Raw genomic sequence first — 24,385 nt, 5'->3', positions numbered from 1 at the left:
TATTAGAGGTGGTTCTGAACGTAATCTCATTTGGGGGGGGTGGAGGGGAGATGCAGAAAAATGAGATCATGACAATGTCGGCGTATAAATGATCAGAGCACTAGTTAGCTGGCCAGACTGCAACCTCTGTGAAGGAGACCATACCAAGTGGGAATTGGAGACACAAGTGGATTGGGTTAAAATAAACCAAGAAGTTTTTGTCTTTCAATACTAAAGGGATCCAGGGAAAGTTTTATTTCTTTGCTCATTCTTCCCTAGTGGTGCCTGCGCTATAGTTTTGGAAACATGTGTTGTGGAGGGTGTGCAAAATGCCTGGGAGGTACTCTCATTCCTCTGGCTGTGCTATGTACCCTTGCTAATATTTTGTTGTTTTTCCCTGGAGGAGAGATCGTAGCCAAGGACCATATTTCAGATGAAGTTTGGTTCTTTGGAGGGATCTTGGGTTCTGGTGTACTGGTGAGTAGGACAACGCATTATGTTCTTCTCATTTTTATTACTGCCTTGAGCTTTACAGTGAGCAGAAAGCCGACTACACTATAAGTGTGGTGCACAGTCTGTGTTGGAAATTAGATTGCCAATGCGTTGAGTATGCAAGCTGGAAATTCATACAGAGAATAACTTGAAAACCTAAATTGAATAGTCTATTGCAAAAGTAGACCACTTGCCTATTACAGACATGTATTGCTGGATTGTCTCTGATAGATAAGTCCATAAGCATTGCTCTGCGATATTAGACCAATGTTTCGATTGATTGATTGATTGATATTGATTGATTGATTGATTGAAAGTTTTTATAGTGGCATCCGCCCTCCCACCAGATGTCAAAGAGAAAAACAACTACCAGACTTTTAGAGGACATCTGAAGGCAGCCCTGTTTAGGGAAGCTTTTAATGTTTAATAAATTATTGTATTTTAATATTTCTGTTGGAAGCTGCCCAGAGTGGCTGGGGAAATAATAATAATAATTATTAGCTAATATTTTAAAGATCTTTTAAAGTGATATACAACATAAAAACAACAAACAATATCATGAAAAGAAAAATACAAAATAAAACCAGTAAAACAGTAGTATAACAGCATATGAAAATAAATAAAAGCAGGAAATTGGGGTATTCAAATGCAAATATCAGGGTCTGATCTTATGGGTCAGGCAAAAATATGTTTCTTTCCTAGAGGTTTGAAGCAACGAATGGTTGTTTCTTTGTCTGTGGCAGAGGGGAGGGCATTCCATAGTACAGGGACAATGACAGAAAATGCCTGTTTTTGGGGTCACCACCCTACAATATTCTTGGGTTCAGAGTTGAATTTCCTGAGACAGTCTTTCAGGTGACCTGCTCTTACATTCCTACCAGTCCAGCATTACTTAGTTTACAGCAATAGCCAATACAGCTGAGGTATAGTCCATAAAGTTTCTTAATTAAAATTACTTCTTTGGGTGCTGGGACATTTGCAGCCGAGCTTTGTGGCTTTTAAAATTTGGAAGCAAGTCCCAGTGCATTCCATGGCACCGATACCTAAATGAAATTTGGTGGGGATTCCATTGTTGCGCTACAGTGATCCTGCTGCTTCCTCTGAGAGTAGACCTGCCAGGTGCAACTGCTGGGTCTGGAAAAAGACGGTAGACGTTTTAGAAGAAATACAGCGATCGTAGAAACGACCGAGCCTCAAAGTGCATTTTCTGTTGTCATCAGATGGTGTTTCCTGCTTTGGTCTTTCTGGGTCTTAAGAATAACGATTGCTGCGGGTGCTGTGGTAACGAAGGTTGTGGAAAGAGGTTTGCGGTAAGTATAAAAGCAGTGCCCTCCAACATCTCTCTGTCATTCCTCACTCCACCCCTAGCATTTGCCTCCTGAGGCAGCTGCCTTACTCTTACCTAACGATAGGGCTGGCCCTTAACATCACTGAAGCGACTCTCTCAAGGCCAAAGGGTTGAGAACCTCACTTGTGACTTCTGCCAGCATTGGATTTGCAAGGAGCAGAAGCTGGTCAGGTGAGGTGGAGACCCACAGCAACAGCACTGGTGCAAATGCTGCTTACTGAGGGGGTGGGGGGGAGAAGAGGTAAGATCAGGGTTGTGCTCCTCCTTTCGTTCCACTCGCATAGTCCTGGCCTCAACACCATTTATTTCCCGATAAGCAGGAGAGATGCTGGCGTTCCTGGCGCCAGGATGTTGGTGCTGGAGCCACTCCTGCCCACAGGGTTAGGAGAAGTCTGCGGATTTGCACTTCCCCGTGTGCCATCTGTGAGTCATCGAAACTGCAAACATGCCAGATGGATTTTTAGGATGGACTTTGCCTTTGACCTTTTGCTCGTTCTTGGCAGATGTTTACTTCCGTAATATTTGCGGCAGTTGGAGTTGTGGGCGCTGGATACAGCTTTGTTGTGTCGGCTGTTGCCATGAACAAAGGCCCTAAGTGTCAGCTAGCAAACAGCACCTGGATGTATCCATTTGAGAACGGGTAAGATTTCAAGATCCCCCCCCCAACCTCTGGATAGATTCTCCATCTCCACTGGAAGGGTTGTTGCTTTCTCGTCTTGATCTATAAATTCTGCAGCAAAGTGCTTACCAAATATTATGAGCCACTAGATGGCCTCCAACCATCAGGGGTTCAAAGAGCAACTTGTAAGGCTGAGCAATCACATTTCTGACTGGCGGTAGGAGTTTTCCTCATAGTCTGGGTGGAGAAAGTCAGCAGAGCCTTTTCAGTGGTGGCACTCAGATTATGAAATGCCTTGCACCTGGCCCCCACCTTCACTTCTCCCCACCCCGGTTAGTTACTGAAGACTATTGTATTCCACCTGGCTTGTATTTTAAGAAGCAGACAATGGGTGGTATCCATAAAATGCTTCCACTAGCACAAGGATGTTTACTTGCACAATGGAACCCCATGTGCCCTCTTTGCCCCCCATCCCCGAAAGTCTGCTCCAGAAGGTTGAGGAACAGATTGAAAGGGCACATGAGGAGAGGATGGGAAAGTTCTGTTACGTAGCAGGGCCACTTTGTTGGATACCACCCAATGCTTTAAATCATTTTTAGATAGCAAAACCTGTGTCTTTTCCATCCTTGTTTCACAAATCGTAGTGTTTGAAGTTTTAAGGCACCTTGAGTGGCATTTTTACAGTGCAAGGATGAAACGAGCCATTCCTACAAGTGGCAAGAAGTTCCAGAGGGGCAGTACCTACCCAGCTTTGGATTCCTATGAGAGGAAGTCATTGGAACATTACTCCCAATATATATATATATATATATGTTTTCATTTACAAGTATACTGTTTGAGTATAGTTGAGGCACAGCTTAAACAGCCAAAGTTCACTGCTCCCATGTCAGAGAGAGACAGCCAGCACCCCAAATACTTCCAGAACCCAGAACTCACTTATTTGTGTGTCTCTCAGTTTCTGTTCCCCTTCATGGATCAATGCCTTGTCGTGGCGAAGGGGCTTGAATAACTCGGAGAAGCTATGAGCTATGCCATGCAGGGCCACCCAAGATGGACAGGTCATAGTGGAGAGTTTTGACTAAACGTGATCCACCTGGAGAAGGAACTGGCAAGCCACTCCAGTATCCCTGCCAAGAAAACTCCATGGACAAAGACAACAGGCATATAAAAGTTATGACGCTGGAAGATGAGCCCCTCAGGTCGGAAGGCGTCCAACATGCTACTGAGGAAGAGCGGAGGACAAGTACAAGTAGATTCAGAGCTGATGAAGCGGCTGGGCCAAAGCCGAAAGGATGCTCAGTTGCGGATATGCCTGGAAGCGAAAGGAAAGTCCGATGCTGTAAAGAAAAATATTGCATAGGAACCTGGAATGTAAGAACCATGAGTGGAGGTAAGCTGGATGTGGTCAAAAATGAGATGACAAGAATAAATATCGACATCCTGGGCATCAGTGAACTAAAATGGAAGGGAATGGGCGAATTCAGTTCGGGTGACTATCATATCTACTACTGTGGGCAAGAATCCTGTAGCAGAAATGGAGTGGCCCTCATAGTCAACAAAAGAGTGGCAAAAGCTGTAATGGGATGCAATCTCAAAAATGACAGAATGATCTCGATACGAATCCAAGGCAGACCTTTTAACATCACAGTAATCCAAGTTTATGCACCAACTACCGGTGCTGAAGAAAGTGAAATTGACCAATTCTATGAAGACCTACAACAACTTCTAGAAATGACACCAAAGAAGGATGTTCTTCTCATTACAGGGGATTGGAATGCTAAAGTAGGGAATCAAGAGATAAAAGGAACAACTGGCAAGTTTGGCCTTGGAGTTCAAAATGAAGCAGGGCAAAGGCTAATAGAGTTCTGTCAAGAGAACAAGCTGGTCATCACAAACACTCTCTTCCAACAACACAAGAGACGACTCTACACATGGATATCACCAAATGGGCAGCATCGAAATCAGATTGATTATATTCTCTGCAGCCAAAGATGGAGAAGCTCTATACAGTCAGCAAAAACAAGACCTGGAGCTGACTGTAACTCAGATCATCAGCTTCTTACAGCAAAATTCCAGCTTAAACTGAAGAAAGTAGGAAAAAGCACTGGGCCAGTAAGATACAATCTGAATCAAATCCCTTATGAATACACAGTGGAAGTGAGGAACAGGTTTAAGGATTTAGATTTGGTGGACAGAGTGCCTGAAGAACTATGGATGGAGGCTCGTAACATTATACAGGAGGCAGCAACGAAAACCATCCCAAGGAAAAGGAAATGCAAGAAAGCAAAATGGCTATCCAACGAGGCCTTACAAATAGCGGAGGAGAGGAGGCAAGCAAAATGCAAGGGAGATAGGGAAAGATACAGGAAACTGAATGCAGATTTCCAAAAAACAGCAAGGAGAGACAAGAGGGTCTTCTTAAATGAGCAATGCAAAGAAATAGAGGAAAACAATAGAATGGGGAAAACCAGAGATCTGTTCAAGAAAATTGGAGATATGAAAGGAACATTTCGTACAAAGATTACCATAATCAAGGACAAAAGTGGTAAGGACCTAACAGAAGCAGAAGACATCAAGAAGAGGTGGCAGGAATACACAGAGGAATTATACCAGAAAGATATGGAGGTCTCGTACACCCCAGGTAGTGTGGTTGCTGACCTTGAGCCAGACATCTTGGAGAGTGAAGTCAAATGGGCCTTAGAAAGCACTGCTAATAACAAGGCCAGTGGAAGTGATGATATTCCAGCTGAACTATTTAAAATTTTAAAAGATGATGCTGTTAAGGTGCTACACCCAATATGCCAGCAAGTTTGGAAAACTCAGCAATGGCCAGAGGATTGGAGAAGATCAGTCTACATCCCAATTCCAAAGAAGGGCAGTGCCAAAGAATGCTCCAACTACCGCACAATTGCGCTCATTTCACACGCTAGCAAGGTTATGCTTAAAATTCTACAAGGCAGGCTTAGGCAGTATGTGGACCGAGAACTCCCAGAAGTGCAAGCTGGATTTCGAAAGGGCAGAGGAACCAGAGACCAAATAGCAAACATGCGCTGGATTATGGAGAAAGCTAGAGAGTTCCAGAAAAACGTCTACTTCTGCTTCATTGACTATGCAAAAGCCTTTGACTGTGTCGACCACAGCAAACTATGGCAAGTTCTTAAAGAAATGGGAGTGCCTGATCACCTCATCTGTCTCCTGAGAAATCTCTATGTGGGACAAGAAGCTACAGTTAGAACTGGATATGGAACAACTGATTGGTTCAAAATTGGGAAAGGAGTACGACAAGGTTGTATATTGTCTCCCTGCTTATTTAACTTATATGCAGAATTCATCATGCGAAAGGCTGGACTAGATGAATCCCAAGCCGGAATTAAGATTGCCGGAAGAAATATCAACAACCTCAGATATGCAGATGACACAACCTTGATGGCAGAAAGCGAGGAGGAATTAAAGAACCTTTTAATGAGGGTGAAAGAGGAGAGCGCAAAATATGGTCTGAAGCTCAACATCAAAAAAACCAAGATCATGGCCACTGGTCCCATCACCTCCTGGCAAATAGAAGGGGAAGAAATGGAGGCAGTGAGAGATTTTACTTTCTTGGGCTCCTTGATCACTGCAGATGGTGACAGCAGTCACGAAATTAAAAGACGCCTGCTTCTTGGGAGAAAAGCAATGACAAACCTAGACAGCATCTTAAAAAGCAGAGACATCACTTTGCCGACAAAGGTCCGTATAGTTAAAGCTATGGTTTTCCCAGTAGTGATGTATGGAAGTGAGAGCTGGACCATAAAGAAGGCTGATCGTCGAAGAATTGATGCTTTTGAATTATGGTGCTGGAGGAGACTCTTGAGAGTCCCATGGACTGCTAGAAGATCAAACCTATCCATTCTTAAGGAAATCAGCCCTGAGTGCTCCCTGGAAGGACAGATCGTGAAGCTGAGGCTCCAATACTTTGGCCACCTCATGAGAAGAGAAGAATCCTTGGAAAAGACCCTGATGTTGGGAAAGATGGAGGGCACTAGGAGAAGGGGACGACAGAGGACGAGATGGTTGGACAGTGTTCTCGAAGCTACGAACATGAGTTTGACCAAACTGCGGGAGGCAGTGCAAGACAGGAGTGCCTGGCGTGCTATGGTCCATGGGGTCACGAAGAGTCGGACACGACTAAACGACTAAACAACAACAACAACAGTTTCTGTTAGAAGCAGAACCTGCCTCTTATTTCCTTTAACCTACCTGAGACACATGACACATCACTGAATATTACAGGATAACAATTCGCTTGCATTTTAATGAGAAACTACTTAATTCTGGATTTGCTATCCTTCAAAATTCGCACTTCTCTCTCTCTCTCTTTTTGCAGCACACTTCTCCAAGCAAACAATGTGTACAAAAGTGCATATCTTACAGGGAAGCGTGCATAAAAAGCATACACGCTTGAAAATAGCATATAGAAATGCATTGTGGTATACGGAAAGCGTATTGCCAAAATGTGTATATTGGGCAAAACTGAATACTGTACAAAGATGTGTTTATCGGGGGAAATTTGCACTGAAACACTGAAGGAGTTTCATGAGGATTAATAAAAAAATTGCTGCAGAAATGTGGAGTGCTGAATTAAAGACTGACCGGGCATGGGGGGATATGAGAAACTGACAGTTAAATTGAGAGGTTTGTCCATTTCTGAAAGTACTGGCCAGGTGTTCCCTCACAATGATAGCCTTACTGACAGAAATATAATAGAAAATCAATAAACCTCCTTTTTCTGGCACAGGGACTATCTGACGAACCATAAGTTATGGGAAGACTGCAAGTCTCCAGAGTCCATTGTGCCCTGGAACTTGACTCTATTCTCTCTACTGCTGATAATGAGCGGAGCTCAGTTGGTGCTGTGTGGCATCCAAGTTATCAACGGACTCCTTGGAACGCTGTGCGGGGACTGTAAATGCGGATGCTGTGGGGTAAGATGCTTTTGTTGGTAGCAACATGTACGAGCATTCCTGGTGCCTTTCCCCCTTTGCCAGTTGGGTTAACCAGCTGCTTACAGTCAAGGCCAGCCTAAGACATTTTGCTGCCCGAGGCAAAATACACATACTGAAGCTGACCCAACCGACAGTTGGGCCTTACTTCAATGCTGGTGATGGGACTGCCTCCTCCACTGAAGGCTGCAGCCTGGCTAATGGGATGCAGGCCATATGCCACATGCTTCTAAAACCTCACTGCCACTTCTCTGGACCCAAGCAGCCCAAGGCACCTACCTCACTCTTTCCCCGCCGTAGGGAAACTCTAGTCTGCAGGCCAGTCTTGACCCACGCAGATCCCAGTTTCACCTGCTGTGCCTTCCCCCCCCTTCAAAACATCATCCACTTGTCAATCACTCTGAATGATGCCAGTCAACGGGCAGAGGATGAGATTCAACTTTTAAGTTGTGCATGCCAGTTCCTCACGGGGAATTGGCTCATGCAGCCAAGGCACCAGGATTTTAAACCCCGCCCCCCACTCAACAGCTGATGAATGGGGGGATTAAATCCTGCTTCCTGGTTGGGGTGGTGGTGGTTTACATCCTGCTCAGTTCAACCAGGATTTAGTGCAACCCTTTTCCTGAAGCAGGGCGTTGTTTGCTTTGGAGCCTGTGATAAAAACAATTTTCCTTCCTCCATTTTAGTGACATGTGATTGGTGGCCCTGCGCATATGTCAAATATGGCCCACAAGGCCAATCTTGATTAAAATATGGCCCATGGAGCAAAAAAAGAAAGAAAAAGAGAGGTTCCCTGCCCCTTTCTACTAATGGCAGAAAGTACCTATGGTGTTTGTTAGAATTAACCATGCATTTTCCAATACAAACAAATGCACAATATGTCCCCCATTGCCTTGAAATTGCAAGGAAGGAGGGGGTGAACAAGCTGTTCTCTAATTCCCAGCATACTGTGGACCTTTATATGGGAAGCAGACTTATCAGTCATTTAACCATGCAGTTGGAGGCATAGCTGCCAAGTCTCCCGTATTCCCTGGGAAACCCCCGTTTTTCCAGCTGTTCCCAGCTGAAAAAACAGATTTTTTTTGTTTTTCCCCGGTTTATTCTGGCGTGGCAGCCATTTTGGAACTGGGTGGAGCATGCTCAGAAGCGACTTTTGATGTTGCTCTGCCCAGTTCCAAAATGGCTGCAGTGCGACTTCTGGCGCAACGGCCATTTTGGAACTGGGCAAAGCAGCATCAAAAGTCGCTTCTGAGCATGCTCCGCCCAGTTCCAAAATGGCTGCAGCGCTACTTCCGGTCTGCTACTTCCGGTCCGATCCCTTATTTCTCCGACAGGAACTTGGCTGGAGGGGGTCTTGTCCATGTAGCCCAACCCCTTGTTTGATGGAGAAAACCCAGAGCTAGAGCCTCCCTAAGAAACAGTTGCCTATCTTGTGCTTGAAGACCTCAAGCAACCACCTCGCTAGGCAATTCGTTCCAATGTTACACTGCTCTTACCGTCTAGATCAGGGGTGTCAAACTCAAATACATCGGGGGCCGCATCAGCAGTTTGGTCACCCTCAAAGGGCCGGTTGTATCTGTAGGACTATGTGTCCACTCTTTATTATCATAAATTATTGTCACTGCATTCAATTATTACTTTTTTGTAATAATGTAAGTAATAACTAGCTCTGAAAGCAGAAACATAGTCAGAATAATGGCAAGTAGATATTCAAATGTACAATTATTGTACAATTTATTGAAAAATGATTTTTGGTAACTGCACTGGGTGGTGGAGGCTCGCTAGGGTTTCATGCAGGACCTTTGCAGAGCTACTGGTACCTGGAGATGCTGGGGTCCTTCTGCATGCAGGACAGATGTTCTGCCAGTGAGCCACCACCCTTCACAAAAGGGACTGGCTGAGGTTGACTAACTGGAGCTGCTCTCCTGGTTCCAGGGTTTAAGGGCCAGAAGTATAAAGCAGCATCCTATGTTTCTGAGGAGAGGGAGAGGGAGGGGAGAGGAGGGGAGGGAGGAAGGAAGGAAGGAAGGAAGAAAAGAGGGAGTGGGAGGGAGAGAGGAAGGAAGGAAAGAGGGGAGAGAAAGAAGAGTAGGAAAGAAGGGAATAAAGAAGGAAAGAAAAAGAAAGAGGGAGAGAAGACAGAAAGGGAGAAAGAAGGAAGGAAGTAGAGAGGGAAAGAAAGAATAAGAATGAGGTAGAGGAAGAAAGATGGGAAGGAAGGAAGGAAGGAAGGAAGGAAGGAAGGAAGGAAGGAAGGAAGGAAGGAAGGAAGGGAAGGGGGGGTCGCCGCCTTGATTCAGCGCCAGAAAAGAGCGTGAAGGGACCCAGGGGCAAAAAGCATTTCCCGTGCAGCGTGAGGCAGCGGGTGTCCGTTTTAGCAGATGTGCGTAAAGCCTCAGAGTTGCACGTTCATGAGGCTGAGCCGCTGCTGAGCTCACGTTCATGAGGCTGAGCCGCAGCAGGAGGAGGAGGAGGTGAGGCAAGAGGAGGAGGAGGAGGCTTGTCGGGTCGGTGCCCGGCAGCACTGTGCGGAGAGTCCCGAGCCTCTGGGACGCAGCAGTGCTCTGTAGCACTTTGAATCCTCCTCCTCCTCCACGCGGCACTGCTGGGTGCTTTGTCTGTGCTTCAGCAGCAGTAGCAGCAGCAACCGTTTCCAGGTGCCGAGCCGTGGCAGGAGGAGGAGGATTCAAAGTGCTACAGAGCACTGCTGCGTCGCAGAGGCTCGGGACTCTCCGTGCGGCGCTGCTGGGCGCTGACCATAGCTGCCAAGTTATCCCTTTTTTAAAGGGATTTTCCCTTATGCTGAATAGGCTTCCTCGCGAAAAAAGGGCACACTTGGCAGCTATGGTGCTGACCTGGCAAGCTGCCTCCTCCTTCTCCTGCTGTGGCTCGGGGCGCTCCAAGCAGTGCTGCTCCGACCGCCTTTCTACCCCCCCCCCCCAGGCCCCAGCTGTTTGTCGGCGCTTTGTCGGCGCGGCGCTTCAGCAGCAAGGTCCCGCTGCTGGGTCCCGCTGGCTGGGGCGCTCGGCGGGCCACATGACGAGGTCTGGTGGGCCGGATTTGGCCCCCGGGCCTTGAGTTTGACACCCGTGGTCTAGATGTTTCTCCCTTGATGAAGTCAATATGCACATTGCATACAGATAGAGGTGATCCATTAGATCAGGCATCCCCAAACTTCGGCCCTCCAGATGTTTTGGACTACAATCCCCATCATCCCTGACCACTGGTCCTCTTAGCTAGGGATCATGGGAGTTGTAGGCCAAAACATCTGGAGGGCCACAGTTTGGGGATGCCTGCATTAGATACACTGTATACTTAAGTTTTGGGTTGTGTATACATTGCTGGCTGGTTTAGGGGAAAACTCATCAAAATCCAAAAGGATCTTTCTAAAACTGTTGAATAGGCATTAAAATGCACGTGTGATTTAGTCTCACTGTAAGCAAGTATAAAGTGATGCACATTGGGGTGTAAGCTGGGGAGGAATAGCAAATATGCACAAGCGGGTTGGTTGCGAACTCTCAACAGTCATTTAAACAAAAAACAAAACCCTGCCAGAAGACTTAACAGCATGGGAGCATAATTGGAGGCTGACTGAGAAGTGTCAAAATAAGTCTCTACCTAGCTTTGCCAAATAGAGAATGAAAGAAATGACCAAATATCATGGTGATGATTAGCCTTTGTTCATGTCAACCAGAATTCATTTCCCTCTTATCTTTTCTTTTAGGGAGATGGAGCAGTTTAAATATAGAGACTGCAGAAATCAGCTCTTACAAGGCCGAAAATGCTCTGCCAGACCTTGATATGGTGGGCCAAGTCAAGTACACACTAAGCACATCTAGAATGAAGGGCGTTAGGAAGAGCCCTAATGGCATTTTTCCCTTCACATCTCCCGGTGCGTTTTGCAACTGTTTGGGCTATATAGCAGGGGTGAGAAGAAAATGTCCAGCCCAAGGACCTCGCTCCCTTTTGGCCAACCCTACCAAACCACACACACATGCAGGCAGACACATCAGTTGTCTGCCCCACCCTAAAAAGACATTTTAGCCTTTGTCAGTTCTCATTGCTGGACCCATGGCAGAAATCTTTTTGGAGACTGCAGCTGGGGAAAGAGGTTTAATCTTTTGCAGCTGCCCCCAACTATGCCCTCCATACTGCAAGAAGGCTTTGTCCAAGCCTAACTGCAGTGAGGGAGAGGCAGTGGGAACAACGGGTGCAGGGTTTTTGTTTTTTTGCAAGAGTAGTGGTCTAATTAGGATTGCCATGTAAGGACCTGGACAGCCTTTTTTTAAAAATGAAAAGCCAGCCAGTTGATTTTTGTCTACTTCGATACCCCAAAATTAGAATTTCTGGCCTTGAAATGTTGGCAACCCAGAAGCATCTCCCTGCTCCTCTTTCTCCCTAGCTGGGGGAGTTATTTTCACGTGAATACTGACCTCCCCTTCACCACTTATAATATAAATCAGGGATGGGGAACATTGTTCAGCCTGAAGGCCATGTTTTATTCTGGGTAACCTTGTGAGGGCCAAATGCCAGTGGATTGAGGGCCAGAGACAAAAGTGGGTGGGGTCAAGAATGTAAATGTCATCCAAGTATAGTTTCTACAGCTACCCCTCTGTCCTCCAGTCAGGTGAGGAGGGGCCTTGTCAAAGGTCCAGGGCACGTTCCAGCCAGGCACAAACAGTAAAGGAGGGTGTGAAGCTGGGGCCTAGTGAAGGTTGAGGCCTGCAGAGTCCCAAGAGCCAGAGAAAGAGGTCCGAAGGGTGTGGTGTAGTGGTTAAGAGCGGGTTCACATCTCCACATGCAGCTGCTGGGTGACCTTGGGCTAGTCACACCTCTCTGAAGTCTCTCAGCCTCTCTCACCTCACAGAGTGTTTGTTGTGGGGGAGGAAGGGAAAGGAGATTGTTAGCCGCTTTGAGACTCCTTCAGGTAAAAGCGGGATATCAAATCCAAACTCTTCTTCCTTGGTCCGAGGTTTCCCACCTGCTGGGAATCCCATCTGCTGAGTCTTGTTTGCCACATGGAAAGATGACAACCCCTATGCTTCCAGAACTGAAGCCTAACTGTAGACTTCCTAACTGGACTTGGGGTGGTCAGTCTGTTTAGCCCAACCCACATTCAGAAAAGAGAGCCAATATTTGTATACGCCGCATCCCAATGAGGTTTTTGTGCTCTTGATTACTACATGTCAGGAGAAGTTTAGCAGAGGCAACTGTATTGCAGTGAGAAAAGCTGCTGCTGCTCCTTCTTTTGGACATGTCTGTTATAGGCACAGAACCTTCCTTTGAACTGATTTTTTTTTGCTCATAAGGGTTGCCATATAATTTCTGGGCTTGCTCCTGTGCTTTTACAAGCAGCGTTGCAAAGAACTTCTAGAAATAGCACAGGGATTGGAAAGCTATGGTCCTTTGTTGTCTTCCCTGGCCATGGTCCTTGCTGCCAGAGGTTAATGGGAGCTGCAGTCCAACAACATCTGGAGGGCCATAGGTCCCCCAATCCTAAAGCAGAGGTCTTCCTTGGCATGAGGGTTTAAGTGTTGAAGGGAAGCTTCAGCTTTCTGCGTTTTTGAAGACACGGGAGCAAAACCAAGGGGGAAAGCTGTCAGCTCTGGCCAAACATATTTGTGAGCTTCTGTTGATTATTAGCAGCTAATACGAATTCTGATGTTATTTTAATGATTGCCCCTGATTTATTTTATGCTCACGGAATTACAATTCTGTAACACAAATATTTCACTGTATATATTAAGACCTTTGTGCTGGGGTGGGGTGGGGTTGTGTGCATGATATGAAAATAATTAAAGTGTTTTTCAATTTTCTTTTTCAGTATAAACTTTGTGTGTGTTCTGAATGTTGTGACTCGGGTCTCTCTTTCGCTGACATTCCGTATTCGTCTTTCTGAGAGCACCCCATACCTATGCATGTTTACTTGCAAGTCCCAGTGTCTTCATGGGATGATGACTTTGAGCCTGAAGTTCCATCAACCCTGGTTTCCCATTCAAATTTGTCAGTGTAGAGTAGACAATACAATACAGAACTAACTGGTCCAATGATCCGAATCAGTGTAAGGCAGCTGCCTCTGTTCCTGGGTCCCTAATTTTGTTGGCACCACAGGCTCACTGAGCATGGAAAGTTCAATATAGATTTATTGCCAGCTCTGTTTCTCTCCATGGTAGGTCCCCAAACTGGCTGATCTTGGAGTAGATCTATGCCAAACCAGAGCTGAGATAGTTACTTTCCTCACACTGGTTTCATTGGGGTGAAGTCTTTAAAACAAATTGCCTGGGACCACACACACACACACACACACACACACAATTCTTGCCCTGGCTGGTGCATGGCAGCATGGATTTGGGAGTAATGGGACTCTCTGCCACTTCACGCACATCCCCCCAACACAGGATTGCTCAGCCTAACATCAAAGTTGACCACAGATCTGACATCTTGACAAAGCCCATCCTCCTTGTCTAGGGCTCAAGCGTGAATATCCAATATCTTCTACAAAAGAATGGGGGAAAGCAACCCATTTTTTAATCTGTTCCAGCATTCGTGTTATTCGGACTGGAGAGAGAGATGGATCACCAAGAGACTCTCTATATAGAGATTAAACTCTTTCTCTGAATTCAACCCACAGTGTCGTTATTGACTGTCTCTGTCCCTGCCTGGGCGCAACTTAAGGAACCATTATTAAGCCAATAAGGCTACAGGACAGCTATCCAAGTTGGCAAGCAAAGCACAGAAACAGACCTGAACAGGAAGGTGAAAGCCCGTTGCCCTCAAAAGCAGATTTCCTCAGGTTTCAGTTTTTCCTTGCATGGTTAAGAACTGGGTTATCTGAGGCCACGAATGGCTGTAGTCAAGTTCTCAAATCACAAAGGCAGCTAGCAAAACCATTTACAACAGTGCCACAAGGCAAATAACCTAGAGCCACTGAAATGCTCTCAGAAATGTCACCTGAGCAATAATGATCTCAGAAACTCCCACATTTCGAACATTTAATTGCAATACAGCTGGGACGGAAGAAATGTACTGCCCTCTTGTGACTTGGCCCCATAAATAAAAATGAAGTCAATTTTAGCTTGACAGCATCTCCTGGTGCTTTTCGTTTTCCTGAGTGTTCTACCGCTGGGAACGTACCTTGTTGAGAGCACACAGGAGTCGTTCCAGCTTGAACAAAGCCATCTCCAGGCATGTCTTGATGTATTAGGGAAACCGAAAATAGTATGAACAAGTTCTTCAAGTACTTATTAGGTTGCCAACTCTTCTCTCCCAGTCCCATTTTCTATGCCTTTGTAATGGCAACCCATCACATACAAATTAACGAGATGCTTTCCCCCTCGGCATCTCCCTGCCAGGAGAAACTTCAGACGATTGCTTTAATCGTCATGCTCTGGTTGCTAAAACAGAGGTGGCAGAACTAGCTTCATGCCAAATTAAAGCACCATTATCTTCATTTTCTTTCTAGTCAGAATATACAAGCTCGATTTGAGAAAGGAAGGACTGAACCTCATTGGCTTTGCGTGCCTGATATCTCTGGTAGGAATCGCTAGGTAGTTAAGAAATACACCTGCCTTTAGCAATAGAGAGCAGCAGCTGCTGGTCAGTGTAAGGCAATACCAAGATAAATGGGCCAATGGTCTAATTTGGTAGAAGGGAGTTTCTTATGAAGTTCTACCCCCATCCCCAAGAGTGACTGGACGCCATTACATTAACAAGTACATAGATTGGAAGTTTAAATCCATTTCTATTTTATTTTTATTTTTTTCTTGTACAATATTAAAAGAAATATTTATTTTTTTTAAAAAAAGAAAAACCAGAACCAAACTCTGGATACAACCGTTTGATCTGATTGAATTTTGAAGCATACGCTATGTATGCAAATCATTCTACATTGAAAAACAAATGCTCACACAAGATGGCATATAGCATAACAAACTGATGTAAATAAAATAAAAAAGTATTAAAGTATTAGCACATAACATGGATGTAGTGTATTAAGAAAACTGAAACATGTGTTTCATCACCCATTTCCCTTGCTGAAAACACAGACTTAGTCCCTCCCGCCCAACTCTTTAAAAAAAAAAAACACAAAAAACCGCATTTGTTTTCATGAAGCCTTCTTTCCCAATAGTTACCTTCTAGCACAGTGGTTTTCAAACTTCTGCCTTTAGGGAATCCTTTTTACATTGGCTGAGGGACTCTGGCAAACCTGCTACAGAACCCCTAGTTGCTGCAAAGGATTTGGGGAAACATTCCAGGGTGTAAACTCAGTGAACATGGGGCGTAGACTAGGCCTGTTGGACCTCATTGCCACTTAACATGACCTGAGAATGAACCCTAGAACTCATCCAATACTCCTCTGTTACAGGGGGCGGGAAATGATGGATTAATTTTTACTACCCTTCCATCCCAGTTGTCTTTCAAGATGCTTCCCTCATAATGACCCTGAGAGGTAGGTTAGGCTGGCCCAAGGCCACCCATGGTGCTTCACGGCTCACCAAAGACTCCTGAGCAAGCTTTAGCAGTCAAGGAATAAGAGGCAAAATCCCCTTGTGGATCAGGAATTGATAAGTAACAGGAAGCTACTAGCCATGATGGCTGGTTTTTCTACCTGCACAGTCGGAGGCAGCAATGCTTCTGAACACCAGTTGTCGGAAACCACAGGAGAGGGCTCTCGTTCTAATCCCTGGTTTCACACAGGCATCTTGTCGGCCACTGTGAGAACAGGATGCTGGACTAGATGGGCCACTGACCTGATCCAGATGGCTATTATTAAGTTCTTATGAAGCAGGGAGAAAGAATAGATGGACAAGTTTTCCATATGGAAGGATGTAGGAAGTGATCCAAAGATCACATACAATCCAGAGTTAGGAGTGAGCAAGTGAGATGTCCTAGTTTGCTGATGATATTTAAGTGTTCAGGGTGGTTAAAACAAACAAACAAAAAGGAGGGGGGTTGTGAAGAACTCCAAAAGGACCACTCCACACTCCGTGCTAAGATGCCAAATGCAATTCAATGTAAACAAGTGGAAAGGCACAAAAACGTATTAATTTCACATATACACTCAAAGGGTCTGAACTGGAGCAGGACTATGGATTCATAGTGGATTGCTCCATGAAAATGTTGACCCAGTGTGTGGCAGCTGTGAAGAAAGCAAATTCCATGCCACTAGGTCAATAGGAAATGAAATGAAATCTGCCATTATTATAATAATGCTGCTACACAAAGCTATGGTGCAACCACATTTGGAAGAGGGCATACCATTCTAGTCGCCTCACCTCAAAAAGGTTGGGAAAAGTTCAAAAGACTTGGGGAAAGTTCAGAAAAGGGCAGCTGATACTATCAAGATGATGGAGCAACAGCCCATCAGGAAAGGTTGCAGCATTAGAGACTTTTTAGTTTGCAAGTAAGAGGCGACATGATAGAAGTGCACAGCATGGAGAAAGAAGATGGGCTAAAGCGTTTCTCCCTGTCTCCTAACACTAGAACTTGTGGACATACAACAAAGATGAATGTTGAAAGATAAAAGAAAGTTAAAACGATGAAATTCGCTCACACATGAGGCAGTGATGTTCATCAACTTGGATGGCTTTAAAAGATTAGGCAAATTCATGGAGGATAACGCTATTGGTGGCTACGAAGCCCGATGTTCTGCCTCCACAACTGGAGGCAGCAATGCCTCTGAATACCAGTTGCTGGAGGGGAGAGTACTGTTGCACTCAAGATTTTGCTTTCCCATGGACATCTGGTTGGCCACTGTGAAAACCGCTTTCTGGACTACATGGTCAACTGGACTGATCCAGTAGTACAATTCTTAAGTTCTTATGGCTGAGTGGGGATTTGAACCTTGGTCTCCCGAGCCCTAGGCCAACACTCTAACCTCTACACTGCGCTGGCTCTACACGCAAGGTGGCAGGTCTTTTCTCTTTCAGGCTGGGTCATCCACCATTACTTTTGGTCTCATTGAGGAGCTCCTGAATGGCTTCCAATGTACCCCAGGCTTCCCTTCAGCGCTGTTTGAAAACCACTGCTTTTAATAGCACGACTGGGTGACAAATAGCACCTCAATTTGCATATAAATCAGCATTTACATATGAAGTCACTCGACCTTTCTGATCGACTCTGTGCCACTCACATATCTGTTCATTATCAATACAAGTAGTGTAGCGTAAAAAAAAAATTTAAAATCGGGTTTCACAAGCCAAAAGTCACATGTCAACGTTTTGTCAAATAATTAACAATAGATTCCATTAAAAACAACATTGCCCATGTTTGCAGGCCTTTTTTAAAGTTTTAAAAAAAATATTTGAAAAGAGGGCTTCAATGAAAGCCCCTGTTCTCTCCCCCATCCCCAAAACACACACACTTCTCTGAATATTAGAACAACACCCCCTCAAAATCTTCACTATCATTTGGTTCATTACTTAATTTTTTTTTATAAAAAAGTTTCTGGCAGTTGTTTTACAATAGTAGTTAATGTTTTAACTGCAGCCTTCACCATAGCATAACACACACTGCCTTTTAAATCAGAGTCACAGGAAACCAGAGGTTGTAGGAGCCCAGAAGGTCCCCCTCTCAGGCCTGATTCACAGCTCTCACAGTATAGCTCTGAATGAGACTCCCCCACCCACTGGTGCTCTCCAGCTCCCATCAACCTCAGCCAGCCTAGCTGATGCTCAGGGATGACTGGAGCAAATATCTGACAGCCCTGAGGATGGAGAAGGTTGCTCTAAACCAGGGGTAGGCAACCTAAGGCCCGTGGACCGGATGCAGCCCAATTGCCTTCTCAATGCGGCCCGCGGACAGTCCGGGAATCAGCGTGAGTAGAATGTGTCCTTTTATTTAAAATGCATCTCTGGGTTATTTGTGGGGCGTAGGAATTCGTTCACCACCACCCCCCCAAAAATATAGTCCAGCCCACCACATAGTTTGAGGGACGGTAGACCGGCCCACAGCTGAAAAAGGTTGCTGACCCCCTGCTCTAAACACTCCAGTGGAGATACTCCTTATTCTACAATCCTAAGTGTGTATACTGGAAAGTAAGGAAGTCCCACTGAGTTCCACAGGACTTGCTTCCAGGTAAGTGTGCTTAGAACTGCAAATTTAAACCAAGCAAAGCTTCCTAATCAAAATGTGCCCCTCTTCACTTTAAGCTGCTTCAGACAAGTGCAACACATGGAGCAAAGAACAGCATAATTACTTTCTCCCGGGTTTTCCCGTATTCACAGCCCTCCGTCCAAAGATCTGGAGGAGCTCCAATAATAAAATGAACATTCCCCATTGACTTCTATGGAGGAGTTCGCTCTGTTGGGTCAAAGGGATGCAGGCATGGAGATGTTCCTTTCACAGAAATGAATGGGGAAAACCTCGGTGCATACCGTGTGGTTCACACACAGGATATCCTGCTTCTAAATGAGGTTTGTTCTAGAAATGGCACCACTTTCCCTGAATTTTGTCTCCCTTATAATCTTTGGGATGCTGTCCTTGGCACAAAACAATGCATTAATTATCCTTGCTGTTGCAACCTCTGACCCGGAATTCTTGAGCACCTCCTCTGCCACCAAGTTCCTTCTCTAACCTGACCGCAGCTTTATATAGATGTGACCACTTTCTGGGAAATGAGCGAAGGGGATTTCCATAGCTTGTACTACCTGAAACGAATTGTTGGTGGGTATTTTGGATCTACAAACCGGCACGTGAAGTCCTTTCCCCTTTTCCTATGGCCAATGAAATTTTGGAGCTGGTCTTTCAAGTCTAAACTTATGTGGTCAGATCCCTCCCCTCCCGCTGGGGATAAGCCAGCCCCTCTTCATTCAAGCCTCATATCTCAGATATGATCGTCCAAGTATGGCCATATCTTATCTTGGATGGAGCAGGGAACCATGGGGTTGTTTTCACATCTTGTAAGGGAGCACGAAGCCCCTAACTGGAGAACAATAATTTACATTAGATTTGGAGCTGGCCCTGGATATTGTCTGCTTTCTGAGCATTTTCAGCCCCCCCCCCCCAATACTAAGAGAATAAACACCTTAGGACCGCCTGATTTGCATTTTATGGCCGATATCTATAAATAATAGGAAAATCCAGGGTCACTGTTTGAAGATGTGCTTTCTACTTTCTTAAAAACCAACTATATATGGTAAGCCAGCCAAGGAGAGGAACGCCCTTTAAAAGAAGGGCACAGGGAATGCCCATTAACTGAAAATATACTCTGTGGGTGCAACAATCTGCTAAAATGAACGAAACTCACAAATGCCTGCTTTTCTACCTGCCTTCTCACCCACCCTGGCTCTATGAGTCAAATAATGAACTTTGTTGCATTTTATCTTTCATCATCCACATCTTAAAATATTTATAATAATAATAATAATAATAAACCTAACAAACCTGGTGCTGTCAGATCAGCTACCTTCAAGCAACAATTCTCCCATAAGGTAAGTATTCACAGGTATTGATTCGATCAGTGGTGGTTCCACATATGGTCAGTTTTCCCGATCCACTTCTAAACCCTCCAGCACTGCTATTTCCCGCTACAACCATTCTCCTTCCAAGCCCAAATTCTGACGACTTCAACCTCCCCACCCATTTCACCTGCCTTTTTTCTTCAACTAGTCCAAAGAGGGTGGGTGGAGGGGACCCATCCACTGTCTAACATTGTGCTATAGCATCCCTTCGCCAAGCTGGTGCCCACCAGGTGTTTTAGACCAGAATTCCCATCGGCCTCAGCCAGCATGAGTTGGCAAAGGTTAGTATGCTACAGCAATGGTTTCTTACTCTTAAAACTAATGCACAGCAAAGTGCTATGCCTCTTGCTTGCCCTGCATATTGTGTATTAAGAGGCTTGCACGAATTATAATGCCTTCTATAAAAAGATGATTGTTTTTTTCAATATAAAAAAGCTTAAAATTCATAATTATAAATAATATCAGTTAAAAATACTTAAGGATCTCAGGACGTCATTTGCATTTCAGGGGAAGTGGAGATTGAAGTCCTTGATGCATTCTCAGTCCCACATACCAAGCTGTTTTTAATAAAGCAACCCTATATATGAATATTATAGGTATGGAGTACAACATGTATAGTGCCTTGTGTCCCATTAAGTCAAGAATAAAAAAAAGCAATTGGGTAAAGAATCCTCAGCAACTTTGCCAGGCTGACAAATAGATGCTGGCTTATCACTTATATGATAACGTGAAACTCCTGTTTCTAGCTTTTTAAAAATTTCAATGAAAATTTTTTTACTAAAAATAAAGAGAAGATAATGAGGCTTTACAAAATTAATTCTTACTGCATTCAGAAGTGTCAAACTTGTGCCGTATTTTATCCTAAATTTTGAAGGGTGGGGAAAAGGTGTTTTGTTGAGTGTCCACTTTGTGTAGACTAAAAGCTGCAAGAAAACTTAACCGTGTTCTGTTGCAGAATTGTAGTGAATATTAAGCAGCTACATATAAAGTGTACTTCTTAGGGGGGGAAACACCTTTGTAATCACATTTTTAGTGTTTTATATATATGTGTGTGTGTCTGTGCATATGTATATATAAAATGGCAGCAATTAGTACCAAAGTGGTCTATTTTACAATATTGTAGTAGTGTAAAAAAATTGTAATTAAAACTTTTCACCTATAAACCATTCAATAATATATTGTGGGAGTGAGGTGGGGAGGAAATGCAAATAGTACTGTTTGTGTAGTTGCAAAAAATCTGGATCTGGAGCCTTGTGGCCGATTTGGATTTTTAAAAAATATCTGTTTTCCATACAGCACAAGTTCACTTTTAAAAATGCAATGATTTTTAAAGCTCAAGTTATATAGATGAGAAGCATTTGGTACTATTGTCATAAATACAGCTGTAGAACTGCACTCAACTTGAAAACGTGCAGGATTTTTGGAACTAAGCTGCCTTCTTACAATCTAAAGCTTCTTCTTGCCTGATTTATTTTCTTATTATTTTCTAAACTTGTTGCGTGTAACTGATGGCTGTTAAGTTCAGTTATGCACCAAAAGACAAAGAGAACCGCTCATGTCCTCAAAACATTTCTATGTAACTAAAGAGGAAAGGTTATAGATGCGTATATAAGCAGTTCTCATATATCACAAGTTACTGTCAATGAAATCTAGACCGAGATTCACTGATGTAAAAGGGTCTCGCAGACGTCGGTAAGGCACCAAGGATGGCTAACTGAGAGGCTTGAGGATGCTCTGCCCTTTTTTTTTTTTTTTTTGCTAGAAAGAAAAGAAAATGTTGCATTATCAGTTACAGCCAGGTGAGAAAGGGCTCATTTTTGTTGAGGACCGATTCTACATCATTGAGGATGGGGATCAGGTCTTCAGATTCCAACGTCCCAAGGTCAACGTTTGTTCCTGGAAGACAGTCAAGGAAGTCGGGAAAACGGCTCTGTGGTGGGTTGATATTCAGGGGAGTCTGTGCTACATTATCTCCTGCAAAAGAAGAGAAGGAATCAGTGAGGTGGGGGCTTCTTAACCAGGAAATTATTCGGCCTTTGATGCCAAATCAGCCGCTGTTAGCTACTGATAGACTTTGTTGCTCTCTCAGCTTCCATCTCCCAATCCAGACTCTCTGGGTACTTTAGTGTGGCTTAATGGTCACAGTGTTGGACCTGGGAGACCTCTGTTCAAATCCCCACTCAGCCATGAAGCTCACTGGGTGATCATGTAGCTCAGCCTACCTCACAGGGTTGTTGTGAGGATAAAATGGGGAGGGGAGAAACCATGTATGTCACCTTGAGCTCTTTGGAGAAAAGGTGGAGTGGCAATGTAGCAATGATGATGATGATGAAATCTTTGGCGGGGCTCAGCTTTCAAAACCACACTTCACTTCTCACAAACGTCAAATGTAGTTACAGGACAGAGGTTTCCCTGTGTCGGTATCTGTGAAGACCCGTCGGGGATCACATTGCCGAAAGACCATCACAACTTTTGATTTCTAGTAGGCCAGAGAATACCTTCCAGAGGCAAACCCTCAAATCTGTTTCAGAAGTTCTTGTTGAACATGGAATCGGGTTCTCTCATGTAAACGACCAGCTGGAGAAGAGAGCACCTCTGATCATGTGCAGAGTACCTGTTCCGCACTCCTGCGTCGCCAGTGCCAGCCCCACCCATGCCAAGGGGTTAATGGAAGGACTCATAGCTCAAATTACAGGTGGGGTCAGAATAGGGGTGGCCTCCTTCACCTTTGCAATGGGCCCCTTTGCTCTCTGTTTTAGAAGGGTGTAGGTTTGGTTAAAACTGGAGGGAGTCAAGGAGGGACACTTGTGGGTTTTATTAAGGGCCTCCCTACCTCTCCACCCCCCATAATGTATAGGAAAGTTTGAACGCCAGAACCCGTGTCTTATTGTGCCCACACGAAAGCATGTGCTCTATGCAAATGTAAAAGGTAACATTGACAGTCAAGTGGATCTCTTAGGGTGTTGCTAAGAAGTATATATTTTTTTTCAAAAATCAAAATGCTTCTCATTCCTACCTGTGTCCATCTCATCTACATTGCTGAGGTAGTCTTCAGGTGTAGTTGGTATGCTGTAACATCCTAAGCCTAGGCCACTGTCTGTGCTCTGCTCCCTGGAATGGTATGGCCCACTATGAATCGAAACATGAAGAAACCTCGGTCAAGGATGCGCTCATCAGATATATGTCACCAGAATGGCTTTAGGGAAGGACAGACGTTTCTGCAGCTAGGCCTGAATGCCCTAGAAAGGCCTGGATGTACTCCCATTTGTTTGTGGGTTCCAGCTCACCAGCCTAAAATCTGCTACCTAGCGCAGAATATGGCGATAAAAGCAAACCTTCTAACCCCAGTGGTTTAGGCAGGTGGGCAGAACATGGCGAGAGCTCAGAAGCCAAACGGAGCTAAGTATGAGTTAAGGAGAAGGATCGTAACTCAGTGCTTTGCATGCAAAAGGTCTGATCCCTGAAATCTCTCTCATTCCCAGCTCCCATCATCCTTTGCCAGCACGGTCAAAGGTCAGGGATGATGGGAGCTGCAGCCCAACAATGACTGGAGTGCCACAAGATATCCCCATCTCTGGAGTAGGCCATTCTGGGCCAGATGGACATATATTCTGACCTGGCATAAGGAAGCTTCATATATTCTGTGCACTGCACAGCTCACTCTCCATAGCTGCACTGTCCCAATTGCACTGGCCAGGGTCGCTCCTTCCCATCTGGCCTCCCCCACTCTTTGCCAAGAATTCCAAATTCATCAATAGCCAGATTCTTGGGAGAAAGCTTATGCATAGAATAAGTAGGCATTGCAAGTGCATGGTGATTTGCAAGTAACCAAATCTATTCCCAGCCATCCTCCTCTTGGCAGCAACAAAGGCTTGCTTTTGGGGAGAGGGGGAACACCAAACCCACTACTTTAACTGGGAGTCAATAGCAATGATCTCCATGCTAGGGAATCACACCTCCACAAATACGAAATGATGCCAACTGTTGAAAAGCAGCCATGTTGGTCTGCTAAAGCAAAGTTCCCAGCAAGCTTATTAGGACCAGCCAAGGTTCCTAATACGGTGTACATACTCCCCAGTTACACCAAAGTTGTCCTCAGAACGGATGCCAGTCCTGTCCTGTCCCATGGGAATGTTCCCAAATCGCAAGGAACTTTGGCCAGTTATAAGGTGCGAGTCATACATAGTAAGATCAGAATTGGTCATAGAGACCTGGTTTGTATGTCACGTTAAACCATAGTTAAAAATAAACTATGGTTTATTGTGAATGTGCAGCATGCCTGTAGACGCTGCTGAAAAGATCCCGCTCTACTCCTCCCTTGCTGCTGGGGAAAAAGTCAGCCTAGCCTGTTGTGATGCCAAAACGGCAGCTCATGGTGTGTATATTTCCAAACAAACCTTAAGTACTAAGCCAAGAACAAACCTTAGCTACTGCTTGTGATTTGTTTGGAGAATAACAGACGACAAGCCCAGGTTTGAATGTCATGACAAGCCAGACTCTGGCTTGC

General features: G+C 44.8%; 2 protein-coding genes across 2 annotated transcripts in view; one reads left to right on the top strand and one right to left on the bottom strand.

The window, feature by feature from the left end:
• Window positions 1-91: 91 nt before the first annotated feature.
• On the top strand, window positions 92-11,629 carry TM4SF4 (transmembrane 4 L six family member 4). The gene is made up of 5 exons (XM_035134025.2): window positions 92-456; window positions 1,692-1,781; window positions 2,323-2,459; window positions 7,213-7,399; window positions 11,142-11,629. Exons 1-5 carry the CDS (start codon window positions 286-288, stop codon window positions 11,157-11,159), a joined length of 603 nt encoding a protein of 200 aa, XP_034989916.2. The 5' UTR covers window positions 92-285; the 3' UTR covers window positions 11,160-11,629.
• Window positions 11,630-21,595: 9,966 nt separating this feature from the next.
• WWTR1 (WW domain containing transcription regulator 1) overlaps window positions 21,596-24,385 on the bottom strand; it is a 92,190-nt gene continuing 89,400 nt past the window's right edge. Inside the window, exons 5-6 of the mRNA XM_035134023.2 lie at window positions 22,895-23,007; window positions 21,596-21,852 (exon numbers count right to left, since the gene is read on the bottom strand). Of these exons, the coding sequence (XP_034989914.1) occupies window positions 21,668-21,852; window positions 22,895-23,007 (298 nt within the window). The 3' untranslated portion in view covers window positions 21,596-21,667. The remainder of the gene's footprint in view (window positions 21,853-22,894; window positions 23,008-24,385) is intronic.

The sequence above is a fragment of the Zootoca vivipara genome, chromosome 5, assembly GCF_963506605.1.
Source record: "Zootoca vivipara chromosome 5, rZooViv1.1, whole genome shotgun sequence".
Classification (NCBI taxonomy): domain Eukaryota; kingdom Metazoa; phylum Chordata; class Lepidosauria; order Squamata; family Lacertidae; genus Zootoca; species Zootoca vivipara.
Note: the sequence above shows the minus strand (reverse complement) of the source record. Positions and strands in the feature narration are given on the sequence as shown.